This window comes from Phacochoerus africanus, chromosome 9 (assembly GCF_016906955.1).
Source record: "Phacochoerus africanus isolate WHEZ1 chromosome 9, ROS_Pafr_v1, whole genome shotgun sequence".
Classification (NCBI taxonomy): Eukaryota; Metazoa; Chordata; class Mammalia; order Artiodactyla; family Suidae; genus Phacochoerus; species Phacochoerus africanus.
Genome location: NC_062552.1, coordinates 20,265,889 through 20,287,287, shown reverse-complemented (window position 1 = coordinate 20,287,287; position 21,399 = coordinate 20,265,889). Strand labels below are relative to the sequence as shown.

The window sequence follows — 21,399 nt, the reverse complement described above, 5'->3', positions numbered from 1 at the left end:
CCCTTAGGTGAAACGGAAATGAAGGAGTGACATTTAATTAAGAAGTTGTGGTTGAGGATTTGCTATGGTTCATGCCCAGAAGCCCCTGAAGGGAAAGGAACCAGCAACACAAAAGGACTGAGAGTAAAGAAAACAAGGGAGTGGAGAATGGAAAAAGCAGGGCGTTTGGGAGCCTGGCATCCTCAAGATAGTGAGAATGAGAGAAAATCAGGAGATGATGCTGCAAGTAAGGCAGCTATGATGAACAGAGAACACCTGTGACACTGACAAGGGGCCAGAAAGGTCAGCTCCCAAAAATGTGAGGAATGTCTATTTACAGAAGAAATGTTTTGGTCTTAAATATACTCAGGCTTTTAAAAACCCAAATGCCTTTTACTTCAGACCTCTGCCTTCTCCTCCACTCCCTCCCAAGAATGATCGCCAGGAGTCAGTTCCCACCATCCAGGGCACTGGGAAGGAAATGGACCAAAGGCACAAGGGATAACTTGTGGTTTAGACCAATTGCAACAGGTGCCCCTAGGAAGCTGTTTGGCAGGGAAGTTCCTGTTGCAAAGTTTCTTGCTGATCTAAATACCAGTCCATTCTTAGTAAAAAAGGAGTTCTTAGAAATATTTTAAAGGAAAAACATTAGGCCATAGACACAAACATAGAATTTACAAAAGAAGAAATACAAGTGGATAATAAAATTACTCGATGCATCACTGGTTATTAAAGAAATCCAGGAGTTCCTGCTGTGGCTCAGCAGGATAAGAACCTGACATAGGGTCTGTAAGGATATGGGTTCGATGAATGGCCTTGCTCAGTGGGTTAAAGATCTGGCATTGCCGCAAGCTGTAGTGTAGGTCGCAGACGTGGCTCAGATCTGATGTTGCTGTGGCTGTGGCGTAGGCCGGTGGCTATAGCTCCGTTTAGACCCCTAGCCTGGGAACCTCCATATGCCACAGGAAGCGGCCCTAGAAAAGGCAAAAAGACAGAAAAAAAAAAAGTATAAACTGTGTGTACCATTTGACCTAGTAATGGATCAACCACAGGCATTTATTCTAAACGGATTAATCAGAAATCAGAAAATAAATTTTACTGGCTGTGAGATAAGAGATAATATATATTGGTTTCTGCCCCCCGTTCCTGGCACAGAGCTCCTGAAACCCTTGTAATTTCCTAAGTGATAAGAACACTCAGAGCATCTTTTGTTCTAATATTTGCTCTCTGACCCTGGTTCCTGACACAGGGCTCCTGAAACCCTTGTAATTTCCTGAATGATAGGGGTGTCTTTTGTTCTACTGGGGTAACTCTGGGTGGGCTCCTGGATGACACTGGTCACTGGAAAGACCAAGCTGTGATTAGAAGCTGCAAGTTTTCAGCTCCACCCCCTTCTCTCCTGAGAAAGGCTAAAAATGGAGTTAATGACTGGCCATGCCAACATGATGAAGCCTCCAGAAAATCCCAAAAGTATGGGTTCGGAGAGCTTCTGGGTTGGTGAGCACATAGAGGTACTGGGAGGGTGGCACGCCCCAAGTTAATCGAACCCTGGAGGCATTCCCAGAACCTCAGACTCATGGCTGACTGTTCAGAAGAACAGGTGACAATCTGGACTCCCGGGTGGCATCGGAGGTGGTGGTGGGGGGAGGTGTTAGTCTTGTGGGATGGAGCTCTTAGCCTGTTGGCATCTGATGCTACTTCCAGGCAGAAAGTGTCTGCATTACATGGTAGGACACCCAGTTGGGTGGAGGAAAGTCCCCCAACCCCTGCCATCTGGTGACTATAAATGCCTGAAGTGAGGAAAGTGAAAGGAAAGGAGTTCACACAGGTAGACTGAGCTTTCCCAGGACACTGGTACCTCCATACGTCTACACAATGAAACACTCTGTAGCCATTAAAGTCATGATTACTCATGGATCTAAAATTGTACCCACAATGTACCCAATAGAAAAAGATACATATAGGAGATTACATACATGTAAAAGTATATTCTATACATATACTATGTAGACAGAGAATGTTTGGAAATTCACTAAAATATTAAGGATGATGTCATTTCTGGGATTCCAAGGGGTTTTTACTTTCATTTTTAATACTTGTTAGTACGGCTTAAATGTTTCACAAAAAGCAGTTTGATTTTTTTACAGCTGGAGGCAAATAAGTAATAAAGATGACTTTAAATGTGTAAGAAAGCATCCTTTGCTCATATTTTATTCTTCAGGGAGGATAAAACAAGTGCTTTTAGGTAACAAATGATCTGGCAGGAGCTGTACCAGCCAGTCTTTTTTCTACCCCTTTGTCTTTACTCAGAATGTATTCAAAATAACCACCGTTAAATAAAATAAAAATGACACACAAGAATCTCTGTATCATATGCAGCACAGAAAGCCGAGCTTAAACTCCTAAATAATCCACAACATTCTCTTGCTCATTAATTTAATTTACAGAGGAATTAGCATGTTGCAAATTTATTACTGAATGCACATCAAATCCCTCTGACCTGTAGCAATTGTGTTCTCAGAAAAAAACAAACCAAATAAATGTAGAAATTTAAACAAGGTCTTTAGCCTGGGAACCTCCACATGCCACAGGTGCGGCCCTTGAAAGACAAAATAAATAAATAAAAATAAACAAGATCTTTTTTAAGGCATCCTTGAACAGGCAGATTGCAAATGGTGAAAACTTCCTGGAAAAGTGAAAATTTTCTCTGCTATAGCTCTTTTATGGAGCTACCTTAAGAAAAAGCTGGTAGGAGTTCCTGCTGTGGTTCAGTGGTAATGAACCCAACTAGTATCCATGAGGTTATGGGTTCGATCCCTGGCCTCGCCAGTGGGTTAAGGATCTGGCATTGCTGTGGCGTAGGCTGGCAGCTACAGCTCCGATTTCACCCCTAGCTTGAGAACTTCCATATGCCATGGACATGGCCCTAAAAAAAGACAGAAAGAAAAAAAGAAAAACTGGTCTTAGGCTACTCTATTCACTTAAATTTCAGAGACCTTTTTTTCAGCCCACGAGTCTATAAACAAGTCTCTGCTACTTGGGGTATTATAACTCCATTCTAAATCCCTTTCCTAATCTTTTCCACCAGCTCTTTACAAGGACTGTGATCTATTTACCCAATGGTAAAGTCTCCGTTATAAGCAGCAGCTAGGCAGAGTAAGCGTAACGCCTGTCATTATCTTCCATGCTCTAAATCAAGTGTAATAACAGAAGATACTTTTCAGGATGCAGACTTCTCTTCGTAAACAGAAATCAATCATCCCCTTATCAGTGGCAACCTGTCTTACGTTAAAAATGGGTGAGATTTACCATCAACACCAAAACTGAATGTGATAGGTTTTACTTGATCTCATTATGTAAAAGCTTATTCCAAAACTTTTAAAGCAAGCTGGAAAAGACACAGTATTCCGTTTTTAATAATATATGTATGTATGCATAGGCTTATGTGTACACACACATCTATGAAATATAGTGTAGCTTTGGTATGAAATGCTACATACATAGTTAAGTCCTAACAATTTCATTTTACAGAATAACAGAAACCACAAACCTTGAGTTGTTCATCGACAACTCTCGTAACTTCTCCGGCCATTGATTCCAGGGTTTCCTGAATTGGACTGGATAACAAGCCACTGGCTCCCGCCCAAGACTCACCACCAACGTGGTATAAATTTGGTAACAGCTGTAAGAAAAAAGAAAAGTATTCTCTCTCCATAATTAAATAATAATTTAAGGAAACGCCAAAGTCACTGCAGAGTTAGTAAAAAGAGTGGAGAAATAGTGGGAATAATGAAAAGGCCCTTTATACAGATTAAGAAACTGAGGTCCAGCTTTGGAACCAGAGGGACAGTACCTTAGCCTTGTGTGCCTTGATGTCTCCAGCTGGGGTGTGAGAGTGTCTGCTAACCCATGAGGTTCCTCCTGCTATAAAATGCCATGATGGTGGGATTCTAATAGCAGAGCCTGACTAGATCCCAGGTTTTCTGACCGCCAGCTGGTCCTTTCTCTATAAAGTGACACGTTGAGGATGAAGTTCTAAGGTGAGAGAAGCTTCCTTTAGAGGTGACAGAGGCTAGTTTCATTCTATCAGCTTGGGAGCCGAATCGCTTTCAACGAGCTGGCACTCACTGAAATTACAACTGCCTCCCAGTTACTCAGGACCCGATTAGACTGTTTTTAAGTCACACTGACTTGTGCTTTTAATTCTAGACAGCTGGCTGGCCACATCTGAGGCTGCAAAACCCCTGTGCTACACCATTGTAGGTGTAAGAGAATTGAGCATCTGCAGATTTTGCTATCTGCAGGGGGTTCTGGAACCAATATTCCACAGATTCTGCAGGAAAACTCTATTTTAATTACTGATAATTAGCACCAGTACAGAAAGGAGGCAAAGAGTAACTCAGTTCACACTGCCGCTTGTTATAACCTTAAGAGTTGGGTAGAAAGGTAAAGAAAGTTAGAACTAGTTCCTGAATCCGAAGTTTAAAAAGGCTCTTTATTCCATAAGGCTCTCACACCGCACCCTGAAGCAAAACTCACCGTTTTAGAGTTCTTAGCGTCACGCATGAGCCTTTCTGCTGATTTTAAATCTTCCTGGACGGCATCTCCACCACAGTTTCGTAAGGAGTTGAGATGATCTTGCACTTTCACACATATTCTGTCAATCATCTGCGCCACACATAAAAATGACAGAAAGCGGCCAAGTCAGCACAGCCGACATCCAGACAAAAGGAAACACAGAAGGAATGAGGAGGCAAACTTCTAACTAGAATCTCTACAGACAATTATCAACGTATCTATTCATATAAGAAAATGTGGCAACACTGACTCCAGACAAACATAGAAGGGATTTTGGTCCCCCCTTCCTGCCTTCGGAAATGCAGTGAGTAGAACAAAAGTAAATACTTCTTGACGATTCGGAATCGCATCACAACTCAGTGCCATTTTGCTTGACAGTAATGTGTACTGAGTGCCCTCTGTGGTCAGACATAGTGTCAGGTATGGAGGGAACAACAACAACAAAAAAAGAGGATGTGCAATTCTGAACAGTTGAGTTGCTGACAAAATGATGCCCACAGCCTGCTGGAAATCGGAACATCCCTGGAAGTTAATGTTGTGTTGAATTCGTTCAATTACATCAGGTAATTTTCTACCCCCTCCCCCGCCACCCCCCCCCCCCGCCACCCCCCCCCCACCGAAAAGCACAAGCTGAGGTTTTATTATGTTAACATAGGTAATAATAAGGTTACTAACATCTTGTTTCTATTCCATTAAGGTGCTTCTCCAGGTGAATTACATCAGAATCATTTTCAGTTGTTCCACGGATTTAAACATAAAACCCAAAGGGAAGTGGCAGATCACTATTGCGGACAAAAACTATTACAGAAGGGTACAATTACATGCTCTTTTATATTTGTATGTATAGAGAGAAGCATGAACAAAGCTAAGATGTCTGAAGAAAAACAAAGCTAAGACGTCTGAAGAAAAAAGTGTCTCTCATATTTTGATCAGAGGTGCAGGTTGTCTATTCTTAAAAATATATATTTATTCCCCAGACATGCTACAAATCAAGAGGCCCATCCTACCTGGTCATTCAGTTACAGAGGTGGTGATCCAGCAGTGTTCTTTTTTTTTTTTTGTCTTTTTGCCATTTCTTGGGCCGCTCCTGAGGCATATGGAGGTTCCCAGGCTAGGGGTCCAATCGGAACTGTAGCCACCAGCCTACGCCAGAGCCACAGCAACGTGGGATCTGAGCTGCATCTGCAACTTACCCCACAGCTCACGGCAACGCCGGATCCTTAACCCACTGAGCAAGGCCAGGGATCAAACCACAACCTCAGGGTTCCTAGTCGGATTCGTTAACCACTGAGCCATGACGGGAACTCCAGCAGTATTCTTTTTTAAGTTCACACTTTTCTATTTATTTTGAAATTGTTTGACATAAGAACTCTAGGAAGCCCAATTCAGTCTGCTTCTCCCTCCTAAATTCCACAATAATAGAAACTTCCCTACGCCGCTCAGCAGACGTAACATCTGATTACAGAGCCTGCGTCTACCAGCTGCAATATTCCCAACCCCCTGCCTTTCTCTTTTATAAAAAAGGTTCACAACGGCCACCCCATCTTCTTTCCTAGTCTATTACGAAGACAATCCAGTAAAATAACACCACTCAAAACACCTAGTCTCTTGATAAGGGGCCCGTAATGTGAATGTCAATGTATATTAAGAACAGCTCCTAGGGAGTTCCCGTCATGGCTCAGGGGAAATGAATCTGACTAGCATCCATGAGGACGCAGGTTCAATGCCTGGCCTTGCTCAATGTGTTAAGGATCCGGTGCTGCCACGAGCTGTGCTGTAGATTGCAGACGTGGCTAGGATCTGATGTTGCTGTGTCTGTGGTATAGGCTATCAGCTACAGCTCTGATTTGACCCCTAGCCTGGGAATCTCTATATGCCGAAAAAGTCGGAAAAAAAAAAAAAAAAGAGAGAGAGAACAGCTCCTAAGCCTGTAAAAATGTATCAAGGCTACATAAGTGAACTACCTGGAGCTTCCATAGGAAAAAGAAGTTACATGAACAATGCTTCTCATACAGCGATCATCTGACCAAAATCTACACTTGTAGGCAGGGATCTTTTTTGCATCTTTTTTTAAAATATATTGGAGTATAGTTGATTTACAATGTCGTATTAGATTCAGGTGCACAGCATAGTGACTCAGTTATACATACAGATACATCTATTCTTCTTCTATTTCTTCTCCCATATAGTTGTTACAGAATATTGAGATTTCCCTGTGCTATACAGTAGACTGTATATGTTCATCTCAAACTCCTGATTAATCTCTTTTGCCACATTTCCCCTTTGGTAACCGTAAGTTTGATTTTAAGATCTGCAAGTCTATCTCTGTAAGGATCACATCTTAATTTTTTTTTTTTTTTGCATTTACACAGCACCCTGCAGAGAACTATCTATGTTTTTTAAAAAATCTTAATGGATACAAATTCCAAATCCTCTACCTATTGTATTGATCTGTGCTTCCTGAAGAGAAATGGTCATCAATAATTCATGTCTCACCAAGAATGAGTACCTGATTTCAAGAGACAAAATGAACCACATACTAAGAAAAGAACATCTGAGGCCACAAAAGACAAATTTGAGAGGCACGTGGATGTGGCACTGAAAAATTGATCTTTAAAAATCACGCGAGACCAAAGAGACTCCTGAAACATGTGCCATGAAGCATTCACCCAGGGGAAAGGGTTTAAATGAACTCAATGAAATGGTCTCTAAGTGTAAAACCACATCCAAAAGAAACATAAAAATCTCCTTCTTCAATTCAATTAAGACATACAATTGCACCAGTCTCAAAGACACTTCTGAACACAACCTCCCAGTAAGGGTGGACACAGCCCAACGGATCACATTCAGATACTTTACAGCTAAAGAGCTCAAGGCCCATACAGTTCAACTATTTAAGATGACACAGAATGGTTACACAGAGTACAAACTGAAAGCCTTGAAAGCAGGAGAGCAAGGGTTTTGACTCTCAGTTCAAATTCAAGTCCCTAAAATACACAAACGTGAAAAACAAAGGAGACTGCAGTTTGAAAGACTGTCATCTCTTGAGTTATCCCATCAAAGACTGCAAGGTGGATGACTGCCCTTGGAATCTTTATTTTAAACTCCCTACTTTACCCTAACTCTCTTGTTTCATTTTGTTTTGTTTTGTTCTAATCTTTTTCGGGTGGCGCCCACGGCATATGGAGGTTCCCAGGCAAGGGGTCAAATCCAAACTCTAGCTGCTGGCCTACACCACAGCCACAGTGACACAGGATTTGAGCTGCATCTGCAACCTACACCACAGCTCACGGCAACGCCAGATCCTTAACCCACGGAGTGAGACCAGGGATCAAACCTGCGTCCTCATGGATGCTAGTCAGATTCGTTTCCTCTGAGCCACGGCAGATCTGTTCCATTTTTCTAAAGCAACCCAGGAAAGTTGTTGGCTGGCATGGTCCAGGAAGCTCACTTCCTACCAAGGAAATGTACTCTGTCATTCTTGGACTAGGTCATCTTTGAGTCCTCATCTGTCTTCCCATGTCCTTCAATAGGTCACCTGTCTTCCCCCTGAGAACACCCTAAACAGTCAAGAGTCTTGCCTGTGTTTGAACAGAGCTATCTTTTATTTCTTCTTGCCTAATCTTTTTCAACAGGCTTAACATTCCCTGTTCCTTTTCCTATCCTACAGTGACACCATTTTATGGCCCCTAACCTCCACCTCCCTCCTGATCCACCCCCTGTCGCCTCGCCTCTGAATTCTCTTTTCCATCAAAGACCCTCATGAAACATACCTCCCTCAATAAAACAGATTGTAACACGGAAGAGTGGATTGGTAAACTGAACAGGCCAATCACCTTTCTTAGTCTAGAAAGTATACTTTCATTGATGTGGTAAAAATCAAATTGGCTTCTTTGGCAACTAAATCATGCAACTCACATCTCACTTGGTGGTGACTGCATAGGCTTTTCCAAATATGCAGGGCTAGAGAACTCAAGAGCAGGACTCAGAACAGGTAACAGTAAATACCATCTTTGGTTGCTTGCAACCTGTTACAATTCTTCCAGTTCCTGCAAACTTACTCATGGAAAACTGTCCTCCTCCATGTCTATTTCTGTATTCCACTCAAGAGAAAACTCAACACCCTAGCATTGAATGAGAAAGAGTCTTGAATAAGATAATACCCTTTGCCACCAAGAAACATAAAAACCTAGCAGTGGAAAGAAATCTGTGCAATTAACAACTCAAGATATGATGTTTGCATAATATCATATCCACAAAAACAGGAACCATTTTGTTCACTGCTGAAGCTTCATCTCCTACAATTGTGCCTGCTCTATCACAGACCCTTAGAAGTGTTTATTCAATGAGTAAATGAATGATAGCAAGTCCTGAAGGATTTCAGTCAAGAGAGGAATCACATTTAGCTGAGGTTAAAGGGAGCTTTTAGACTGTGTCCTGAAAGATTTCTACAAGTTGAGAAAAGAGAAGGGAGTTTTAAGCAAAGGGTGAACATACACAAGGGCATATCCAAACACCTGTGATTCCTATTTCCTGATTAGGAACAGAGGCACTTTATTGTGGGAGATCAGATTGGAACATTAAGGCAAAATAGTGTAAGGCTGATGCCCAGGATAAGGAGTTTCAATACACCACGTACCAGGCATAGAGCAGGTGTTCCCTCAGCTCCTCCCACAAGTGTGAAGGTCTAAAAATCTCTTACCCCCTAACACTCACAGTGACTCAGCTTCCCTGATACAAAGGAAATGGGATGTAAAAAGCTCAAGGAGACATGGAAGATGGATAAACTAGTTCTTGCAGTGTGTGTAAAAGAAGTCAAAGGAAGGAGTTAATAAAAAGCCTTAGCAAGAAGACAGACATTAGAATCAGAAAGAAAAGATAGCTGCAAAAGACACTTTGAAGGTAAGTGGGCAGGGCATGGACAAAGAAAGCAAATCAGGTGTCCAAGACGACTCCAGGATTCTAGTCCCAGTCAATGAAGATGTCACTGAGAGAAATGGCAAAATCAGTTGTTCTAAAGAAGGAGTCTAGTCACAGTGACCCTATCTCAGAGGGCTAGCCGGACAGAGATACCGAATAAGCAGTTGAAAAGAAAGGAAAGAAACAGGAACTGAGGGGATAGATCTAGGAGTTACCCACAGATGACAGAGTTAAAATGATAGAAATAGATTAGCTAGCACAAAGGACAAAACTCGGAAAAATGATTGCGTCTGGAAGATGAAAGGAGAAAGCTGAGTAGAAAGGAGAGACAGAACAGCAGAAAGACATTCAGAGCAGCACATTGGCAAATGAGCCAAGAAGTGCATCTTGCGATAAATGAGACAGTCAATAATAAGGATAATCATGATAATAAAAACAGAGCAACAATGTTTACTAGTGAGGAGCCAAGTACTTTGCGTGCATTATCTCATGTCATCGTCAACTGCACCTTCAGAGTCATCTTTGCCATTTTACCGATGAAAGCGAGCCTTAAAGGGGTTAGTTAAGTGACTAACATCAGTTCCCACCAAGAGAGAATAGCAGAGCCTGTACTGAAATCTACATCATCACCTGACTTGAGCACCCAAACTCCTGACCGCTGCACATATGGCCTCATTTCATCAAAAGATAAAGAGGGAGAAAAGGCCTCTGACTTGGAGACCAGATCCGCTGAGAGCCATTTCAGTAGTCAAATAGAGACAGAGGGCACATTCTGAAAAGTTACAACGTGATTAGGTAGGGAAGAAGTCCTGACAGCAAGCATAAAAATCTGTACATGAAAGGAAGGAAAAAGACTGTGCTGAGTAAAACACTCTAGCTAATAAAATTGCCTCTTTTAAAAAAAAAAAAAAGAGAGAGAGAGATGACTTAGCAGAAATTGGCAAACTACAGTTAATTCTGGGCCTGTTTTTATAAATCACATTTTATTGAAACAACGCTCATTCCAGTAGCTTTGTCTATGGCTTCTTTCGCTCTAAGACAGCATAGTTGAATAGTTGCTATAGAGACTATACAAGCTATAAAGCCTAATATTTACTATTTGGCTTTTCACAGACAAAGTATGCTGATTCTGGATTAAGAGGGTTATGAGACAGAAAAGAAGAGTTAAAAGCAGAGGTGGGATGTTGAGTCTTGTGAAAGCCTTTCCTGAACAAAGACAAGAGACAAAAACAAATACATGAACATTTATGAGACTTCAGTGTTTCATTAAAACATATTTTAATTCCTTCGGTGTCACCTGGGAATGATGACAGGCTATGAGGTTGGCAGGAGGACTAGTTACAGAGGGTCTATTCTTTCTGTATTCAGATTTCTAGAAACTTCAATAGGAAGTCTGCAGGAAATAAATCTCCCCTAAGGCAACTGAAACAATTAAAGTCTGAAAACTGCTAATCACCATGTCCTAAGAAATCCCCAAAGTGAAAAGGGGGCAATATACCTAGTGCATAATGACTCAAATAATTCAGAATGATGTCACCCATGAAGAATTAAACATCCTTATATGCCTCCTGTGCATAATTTCCTCTCGATTGAGAAGACGAAACTTACTTTTAAGAATTAGCATTAAAGGTTGTGGCAGTAAATTTTTTTTGGATGAGCAAAACCCCTGTGAATGAGGGAAAAATGCAGAAGGGCATCGTATGAAGAAAAGCCTGCATTATAGTAGCTCATAAAGGAACTCAAGGCAAAGGTTCAATGTAAGATTTTAGGACTCTCATTGCTTTTAATGTTAAACACTAATACCAAGAAATAACAGTAAACCCTAAAGTATGAAAAGCTAATGTTAGTCCCTTGCAGGAAAAAAAAAATTAGATTTTTAAGGCATTGTTAAAGTCAGAATAATGTTTTCCTTCTCAAAACTCCATTACTTCACTATTTTCATAATTACTGTTTTTCTTTTTCTCAACATCCATCATTTTACTTTTCCTTATATAAATAATAGATGCTTACTGTAAAGCATTCAAATAATATGATGAAGAATAAGAGAATAAAACTCACCTACTCACAGCACTTGTGATAACTAACCATCATTAATATTTCAGTGAAATCTCTATGCATATCTATTCAGTGATTCATATCATTTTACCTACTTGGAAGATTATACATGGTGCATTATGGACACCTTTCTTTCATTCTCTTTGAAGAAAAAAAGAGTAACAAAAATTAAAATGACATTTCATCCCAAAGTAGAATATACACTCTTTTCAAGTGCACATGGAACATTCTCCAGGACAGATCATATGCTATGCCGTAAAACAATTCTCAATATATTTAAGACTGAAATCATATCAAGCATATTTTCTGACCAGAACAGTATGAGACTAGAAATCAACCACAAGAAAAACAACCACAAAAACAAACAAACAAACACCCAAAAAACCAGAGACATGTGGAGGCTAGCAATATGCTACTAAACAACCAATAGATCCTTAAAGAAACCTAAGAGGACATAAAAAAAATACCTGGAGATAAATGAAAATGGAAATGCGACAATTCAAAATCTGTGGGATGATTAGAGCAAAAAGAAGCTCTAAGAGGAAAGTGTATAGCAATAACATGACTATCCCAGGAAACGAGAGAAGTCTCAAATAAATAACCTAACTTTACACCTAAAGGAACTAGAAAAAGGAGAACAAACAAAACCCAAGGTTAGTAGAAGGAAGAAATCCTAAAGATCAGATCAGAAATAAATGTGACAAAAAAAAAATATTAATGAAACTAAGAGCTGGTTCTTTAAAAGTATCAACAAAATTGATCAACCTTTATCCAGACTAATCAAGAAATGAGAGAGAGAGGGTTCAAATAAATAAAATCAGAAATGAAAGAGAAGTTAAAGAAATACAAAGGCTTATAGGAGATTACTAAAAACCAGTATACACCAATAAAATGAAAATGTACAGCCTAGAAGAAATAAATTCCTAGAAACATACAATCTCCCAAGACTGAGTCAGTCAAAATTAAAAAAAAAAAAAAAAAAAAAACGAACAGACCAATTACCAGCAATGATACTAAATCAATAACAAAAAAATAAAAATAACAACAAACTCCCAACAAACTAAAGTCTAGGACCAGATGCCTCACGGGTGAATTCTACCAAACACTGAATGAAGAATTAACACGTATCCATCTCAAAGTTTTCCAAAATTCAAGGGAAAGGAATGCTTCCAAACTCATTCTATGAGACCATCATGACCCTGATACCAAAACCAAAGACACCACAAAAAATTAAAATGACATCTGAACAAGGTAAGAAAATAGTACAAACCATATGAAATGATCTCAAATGACAAAACTTTCCCTACCAGTCAGTTCCTCTCAATCTACTGAGATAAACATTTTTTGAAAACCATCTGTATTTTAAATTCTTTTAGTGGCTTCAATTTTTCTTTGGTTGTGCCCTCATCATGTGGAAATTCTCCAGCAGTGACCCAAGCCACCCAAACCACAGTAGTGACAACATAGTGGCTTTTATTTTAAACATAAATAATGAACTTACATTTGTATTTCAGATTTATGAATGACAGAGAATAGAAGATGCTTTCATGAAATAAAAACTAAGAATTTAGCACACTTATACTCACCTGCCTCCCTCTTCTAATCCTAGTTTTAATTAATTTCATTAGTTTTACATGACCATTTCCAACATGCACATTTTTAAGTGTAACAATAATTAGGTGTTCCCTTCTTGTCTTAAATTGATATTAAAATTTTAAATCCACTAAAATGCAGGTACAGGATGATGATTATGGGATCCACAGAGAAAGAAATGGAATCCTATGTCTATTACCTCTGCAGCTCAAAGCAGATTGTTCCAAAGTGGAGATTTTTTTTTTTTTTTTGTCTTTTTGCTATTTCTTGGGCCGCTCCCGCGGCATATGGAGGTTCCCAGGCTAGGGGTCGAATCGGAGCTGTAGCCACCGGCCTACGCCAGAGCCACAGCAACGCGGGATCCGAGCCACGTCTGCGACCTACACCCCAGCTCACGGCAACGCCGGATCCTTAACCCACTGAGCAAGGGCAGGGACCGAACCCGCAACCTCATGGTTCCTAGTCGGATTCGTTAACCACTGCACCACGACGGAACTCCCCAAAGTGGAGATTTTTTTTTAAAGCTTTCTTTCAGCTTTTATAACTTTGATGAATTCATTTCTGCTACAGTTCCTTATTTATACCTCATATTGTTTACTTTCTTATTCCTGTTATGCCAGAGAATTTACTCAAACAACAACAACAACAAAAAAAAAACCTTTTTCACATGGAATATTTTGAGAATAAAATTTCTGAATCCACATCCAAATACAGTTTTATTCTGCCCTAACATCTGTTTGATTAAACTGTTAGATAACAGAATTCTTGGTTCAAAATAAATTCCCTCTCTGAACCTCATTTGTTTCTAATAATTGAGACTGATACTAAGAACTGGTTCTAGTCCCCTTGTAAGATAGCCTTTTGACTCCCTCTGGAACTCTTAAAGATGCTTTTTTCTTTATTCTAAGTGTTTTGACCAGATATGGGGCTTTACCCATTTATTCAGATTAATTTCAGTGAGTCCTGGTCCTATCAACTCCAAGATTCATGCGAAATTCTTTTCTATTACTTTCTCTCTTTTTAACTTGTTCTATTACGTCTCTTTTTAAATTTCAAAGTTCCTATTAGAAGGCATTTTTTACATCTATTCCCTATTTTGACTTAGTTTTCTCTCATATTTTTCATGTCTCTCATATTTTTCATGTCTTTTTATAAACACTTTCCCTGTTTTCTATCAGAGATACAAGCTTAAATTTTGCCCTATTAGTTAATTTAATTCTCTATTACGGTTTCCATATTTTCAGTTGCTAAGCATTGCTTCTTGTTCTCTGATTACTCCTTTCCATAGCAGCTAATTCCTATTTTATGGATATAATATTCTCTCGGTTGCACTGAACTTACTAACTACAATATTCTTTTTAAAGTCTTCTGCTGTACTTTGAATTATCTAAGCTTAGTTCTTGGGTTTATCTTGTTCTTTCTTTGACACCTTATAGGTTTGTCTCAAATATCTTATGATCTTTGGATTTGGTTAATATTTTTGGAGGAAAATATTCCATTCTTTTTTAATTCTAAAGTTGGGTAGAGAGAAGAGGTATGAATTAAAAGAGAAAAACACTTCAGATTTCTCTTAAGCACTTAGTGTGAATGAACAGTCAACAAATTCTTAGTTATTCAGAAGAATCTGAGAATCTGTTTGCTACTCATAGAAATGAGAGAGCGTTGAGGGGACAGAATATCTCCAAAGTAGCAAATTACACCACCCTCTGGATTTGATCATCTATATATAATCAAGGATTCCCAATAGTTGTAAAAGATTCACCTTACTGACAATCTTAAGAAGCACACAATCATCAAGGAAAAGTGCATATTTAGCATTAGAATTAACCTACATTTTCCTCCCTCTACATCCTCCCCCAAACTCTACTTACACTTATCGTCATTTTCAGAAATGGATTCTTCCAGTTCCATTGCGAATGATCCAAACAAACAATAAACATCCTGGGATCCTGGCTCTTAAAGGGGTCGGTTTAGCATGAGTAGGTGTAGAAACTGGCACCAGGAGAAGACTGGCGCCCTCTTACCTGCTGTGTGGTGCTGGTGACGATGCCCTGCTGTAGGCGGTAGGCCTGCTCTTGAAGGTATTTTCTAGTCTCGTGATTCCGGAGCAGGTAGTTTTCTATCTGGAAATGAAGCACATGTCTCTCTCAAGAACACATTTCGACTGAGCAGAGAGTAAAGTCAGAATTGAAACAGCCCGTTGCTGGACTGAAAACCCTACCAGGGCCCTGACCCCACCAAGACTAAGAGATGGGGAAACTGGCTATGGTCACGATGCCTTATGTGAGTTTTTAGTGAGAAATTTAACTGGCAGGTAATGGCAGTAATTTTTATGTGACTCTAGTTGACAAAGACAACCAAGTGATTAATTGCCTGCAGGGTTAGAGATGTCCCTTAGTGACTTCTTGTCCCTTTCCTGCATCTTTCTTCCTCATGAATTTTGAAGCAATAAACAGTTCAGAAGTCAAATAAATACTCCTGTGGTACATGGATGGTACTTTCTGATCCTCTTAGGCTTATTCCAGTGGTAGAATCCACCAACACTCCGAAAATTCTTTATTTTAAGGGGCGGGGGGGAGGAGAAAATAGCCACAACATTGGAAGAATACAGGCTCGTACAACTCAAAGCCGTATACTAGTTCCCTTAATTCATCAGGTTTACAGATTTTCTCAAATACAGGAATGATTTTGGCAAAATTACCAAAAATAAGAAAATGGATTTCTACAGAAAGTGAGATATCTTGAAGTTGCTTGACAATGGTATTTTTATACATAGACCAAGTTTTCTGAAAAATTCAAATGTACAAATAACCAGATTGAAATAAAGTGCTTAAGAAAAACGATATACAATGAGTACACATTAAAAAAATGGAGGATTAACTTCTGGGGATGATAAATACCTATTAAAGTGTTTCTTAAAGAATGATTTGAAGTGCCTTCTAAAGCGCGGTAGGCAACACATCAGTCTCATAAAGAATAATTTGAGATGACTAATTATGCCATCTATTTGTTGTTTTATTTGTTTTAATAATGCAACCTAACCATTTGGCTTCTAATTTGTCACTATAGTTCCCTGGTGAAGAACTAATAACTGTGATGCTTTCGGTATTATTACATTTTTATTTTAATTTTGCATATGCTAAAATGACTACTACTTAATACCAATTAGGAACAATTAAAATACAGCCTGTAATTACTACCATCCCTGGAAACTATAAAGCAGAATAAAATGTACCATTCTACTAAACAGAAATGAAGGAATTATAAAAACGAAAAGATCCCCGAAATGAAGCATCATTAAAGTGACACATTAATTCCATGACATTATATTACATTAATTTTCTCTTGTTATTTCCCAAGAAGTCATCTCTTTCCAAGGTGACATTACCATTAAAGTAGAATGTCTTTGCTAAAAAAAGACTCCTGCCTAAAATACGACAGGCACACACTGCCACCCAGCTTTGGGTGCTTCTGTTTTGTGATTTGTTCTTTTGCATTTGGCCTCACTAAGCGCTGGCTGTGGGCCAGGCCTGAGAGCAGCTTGTTTATTCCAGAGGCTCAGTTCACACCCAGGCAGTGCACCCAAGGCTGGGCCACGCGTTTCCAGACCTTCCCCAGGTGCACCAACGGTTCTTCACAGACTGAGCCTGGAAGGAATATTTCAAAAAATAATAATAATAATAACATTCAAAGTTCATTTCTAAAAGCTAGTACAGGGAGTTCCCATCATGGCTCAGCGGTAATGAACCTCATATCCATAAGGATGAGGGTTCAATCCCTGGCCATGCTCTGTGGGTTTAGGATCTGGCATTACAGGTCACAGATGTAGTTAGGATCTCGTATTGTTGTGGCTGTGGCCTAGGCCAGCAGCCGTAGCTCCGATTTGACCCCTAGCCTGGGAACCTCCATATACCGCAGGTGTGGCCCTAAAAAGAAAATAAATAAATAAATAATGAAGTAAAATAAAAGCTAGTGCAAGGGGAAGGAAGGAGAACTATGCTCAAGTGTCTTTAACTACAGTCATGTACACATCACCCCAAAAAAAGTACTGGCATCTCGAATAAACAGGGTAAAGGTTCCTTCTGTGCACCATTAGAGGCCAGGACAGAGAACCTATCTCCCAGGGGCTAAGGACAGGGGCCTGACTCAGGGCAAATGGAAAGGGGAAGAGCCTGCAGTATCATGATCATATTTGCCAGACCCCGGGCAGTAGTAACCTGGAGATAGTCTAGAGTCGGTTCAACATTTTTAGTCTCATTGCTAAAAGAGAAGCAGCACAAAGGCAAAAACGCTGTTTTTTAATAAAAGACCCCTATCTAAAAACAAAAAACAAAAAACAAAAACAAAAACACACTTGAGTATAAAAAAATCACAATACCACTCTTTAGTAAAATTAAAGAGCTGTATTTCTTCCTAATAGGATAGAGTTCTGTCAAAACACAAACCTGAGGAGTTCCTGCCCTGGCACAGTGGATTAAGAATCCAAATGCAGCAGCTCAGCGTGCTGCAGAGGTGCAGGTTTGATCCTCAACCTGGTGCAATGGGTTAAAGGATCTGGCATGGCCACAGCTATGGCTCGGATTCAATCCCTGGCCCAGGAACTTCCATATGCTGCAGATGTGGCCATAAAATTAAAAAAAAAAAAAGAAAGAAAGAAAGAAAGAAGACTTGACTATATAAAATCACAGTATTATCAGCAAATAACCAATAAATATCAGCTTTACAGTCACCAATTTTCATTAATAAACATAAGTTTTATAATTAACATGCCTGCATACTCTGCATTTGTTCGTTTCATCTTTCAATGCACTCCTATTTTTCAGCCTTCTCTGCTTTTAAGAATTGTATATGGGAGTTCCCGTCGTGGCGCAGTGGTTAACGAATCCGACTAGGAACCATGAGGTTGCGGGTTCAGTCCCTGCCCTTGCTCAGTGGGTTAAGGATCCGGCGTTGCCATGAGCTGTGGGGTAGGTTGCAGACGCAGCTCGGATCCCGAGTTACTGTGGCTCTGGCGTAGGCTGGTGGCTACAGCTCGATTCGACCCCTAGCCAGGGAACCTCCATGTGCCGAGGGAGCGGCCCAAGAAATAGCAAAAAGACAAAAAAAAAAAAAAAAGAATTGTATATGATTGTACTTTTCTCTCCTGTCTTAGAATATTAATTATATTGCTTTATAAATGTTTTAGTGGCTGTCTTAGCATCCGCAATAGCCCATTTACAATTCATCTAGCTGCTATTTTAATTAACACTACAGTTGCCCCTCAAACAACATGGGTTTGAACTTATAAGCAGATATTTTGCAACGGCAAATCCTACAGTATTACATGGCCCATGGTTAGTTGACTCCATGGAAGCAGAGGAGGGCCAACTATCAGTTATACTCAGATTAACCCCCATGCTGTTCAAGAGTCAACTGGATACTATTCATCAGTTGAGCAGCGACCTTAGAAGAGAGATTTACCAACTTCTTCCTTTCATCCCTTGTAACACTGCTGTCTTAGGAAGTCTTTATCTCTTCTTTATTCTTGAAGGAAAATTTCGCTAAGTACAGAATTCTGGGCTGCTGGTTTTCTTTTAATCCTTTAAATATTTCACTCCACTTTCTTCTTGCCCACCTGATTTCTGACTCACAGGCTGATATAGTCCTTATCCTAATTTCTCAATATGGAAGGTGTATTTTTCCTCTGGCTTCTTTCAAGATTTTCTCTTTGTCTTTGGTTTTCTGCAGGGTGATTATGATATGCCTACATGTAGATTTTTTTTTGGGGGGGGGGGTATTTATCCTACTTGGTATTCTCTGAGATCCCAATATTACTCCTTTTGGTTCACTGAATGTCTAAAGAACATCCAAGCATGCATGACAGGTGCTCAACTAGCTTTTGAGAATTAAAAAAAAAAAAAAAAAAAAAAAGATGAAAAACACAGGCGCAGCTTTCAAAGAGCTCACAATCACTGGGAGAAAAAACTTGTGAAGGCAGGTAACTTAAAACAATGTCACAAAGCTAGTGACAAAGAGAACCACAGAAAATTCTGAGAGGACCACCTTCCTAGCAGGGGAAAGGGACTGAGAAGGGTCCCTCTTCCTGGAGGAGCTGACCCTCAATTTCAATCTCAAGGGACATGCACACGGTGGGGAAAAGCATGAGTATCATCTAGATGCCAGCAGGGCTTCGAAAGCATTACAGTCACCAGGAAAGCTTAGAAAAATACCGAGGGCTGAGTCCCACCCCAGTTTCTGAGGCCCAAGAATTTGCATTTCTAACAAGTTCCCTAAGGTAGAACAAAACAAAGATTAAGGGCTGGTAAGAGCGAAACATGAAACAAAGACCAAGGGCTGGCAGTGAATGAGGCAGATCTTAGGCAGACATTCATGCCAAGTGAAGGAGATCAGGCTTTATCCTAAAAGCCACTGGGGAGGAATGGACTGAAGGGTTTAATCTGATCAAAGTCACCATGAAGTAAGATGGCTATTCTTAAACTGACAAGAGGATGAAATCATCCTGCTGAGAGGTGATGAGGTTTGAATAAAGGCATCTGTAATAGGAGTAGAGGGAAAGAGAGCTCATGGCAAGATGTTTGCTATAGAAGCAGTAAACTTGGTGACTGACTGGCTACAAAAATGTAGGGGGAAAAATGTCAAGTTTCAGGAGACTGGACAGAGTGGTACCACCAGATGAAAGAACAAAGAGGGAAGAAAGATTTCAAAGAATACAATAAAGGTGGAGTGGGCTTCTTCAGATGCGAAATACCTGAGCATATCTAAAAGTAGAGAGAAACATAGCCAAAACCATTGAGAGAAAAGGATGAAGATATGAATGAGCAAGGGCACTGATGACTCACAGGGCAAGTTTCCAGCACAGGGCAGAGATGGGAGGTGTCAAGGGCGCCGTGGATGGCTGGACTTCAAAGGGGGAGGTACCTGACACCCTCTAGTATTGCCAGAAAGACATGGGAATGGATGTGGATTCAGACATACAGATGGTAAAGTGAGATTTCAGTAATACCCTAAATTTCCTAATGAAGAAAGAAGGGAAGGTTCTCAATGTTGAGGATGAAAGGGATAAAGGCTGTACTGGTCGATATTCACTTCCACACCTTCTCCAAAAGACCAGCAGGAAGTTATCGATGCCTAAGCTCTGGCATATTGATGTAACAATGTTATTTGACTCCGCTTAAATTTCACAGGTTCTAGTCTCTCTTATTTTATGCCTCCCCCCCCGTTTCGCAGTAATGCTGGTCATGATCATAAGAACACAAGCTAATGGGAAAAAAGCTTTATAAAATATAAAGCCCTGTTCACATGTTCAGAATTATTATTAACACAACTCAATTCAGATGTGAACTTATTATAATTAAGCTATTGATCCTTCAGTACCTTCTGCAGAGCCTCTTCTGTTTTTTCAGGATTTGTTTTTAAGGCTTGGGAAGCATCGTACATGGGAATTGGCATAAATCTCAAGGTGTAGTTCCTAGAAAAAAGGAGAAAATAGCATGTTTACTTAAAAATAACCTCCCTACTACCTTAATTCAGCACTCTTTTTTAGGTTTTTTTAAAATGTTTTTAATTAAATTTTATTGGAGTATAACTTGACTTAGAACGCTGTGTTAGTTTCAGGTGTACAGCAAAATGAATCAGTTATACATACACATATACCCATGTCTTTTCAGAACCTTTTCCCATCTAGGTTATTACAGAACAGTGAGCAGATTTCCCCGTGCTGTACAGCAGGTCCTTGCTACTTATCCATTTGATACATAGTAGTTGTGTTTAATGTTAATCCCAACCTCCTAATTTATCCCCTCCCCCGTTTCCCCTTTGGTAACCATCAATTTGGTTTCAAAATCTGAGTCTGTTTTGTGAAAAAGTTTTTTTGCATTTTTTTCTTACACTAGATTCCACATATTAGTGGTTTCATCGACACTCTTTTTTAAAATCCGAAAAGAAAGTTGCTAGAGCTTCTAAAATTTTCTAAAATTCTAAACTACCAGACCACCTTAGGCCCCTTGATCAGCTTTTTTTGGCACCCGCGCGTGTGCGTTGCAACCCGGGAGGACCCTGTCCATTCACGCTGTCTACAAAACCAACACAACTTTAAGGAATCTGGTTCTGTTGTTTTGCGTTCAGTTTTCAATTACAGCAAGGACAGAATTTTCAGACTGGGACAGGCTAGATGGACGGACAGAAGAGCTAGGAAAAAAAACTGTCCAGCATGAACTTGCTCATGGACTCCAGTCACCAACAGATCTGAATGTACCATGATCACCACAGTGACGA

The 21,399-nt window shown here is 39.9% G+C and overlaps 1 protein-coding gene across 3 annotated transcripts in view; it reads right to left on the bottom strand.

Annotated features, from left to right (window-relative positions):
• Positions 1 to 21,399, bottom strand: part of CARMIL1 (capping protein regulator and myosin 1 linker 1) — a 313,277-nt gene that overhangs the window by 76,577 nt on the left and 215,301 nt on the right. For all 3 annotated transcript variants that reach the window (XM_047797118.1, XM_047797119.1, XM_047797121.1), the window contains exons 23-26: positions 20,500 to 20,593; positions 15,150 to 15,248; positions 4,519 to 4,647; positions 3,530 to 3,661 (exon numbers count right to left, since the gene is read on the bottom strand). In XM_047797118.1, coding sequence (XP_047653074.1) covers positions 3,530 to 3,661; positions 4,519 to 4,647; positions 15,150 to 15,248; positions 20,500 to 20,593 — 454 coding nt within the window. The remainder of the gene's footprint in view (positions 1 to 3,529; positions 3,662 to 4,518; positions 4,648 to 15,149; positions 15,249 to 20,499; positions 20,594 to 21,399) is intronic.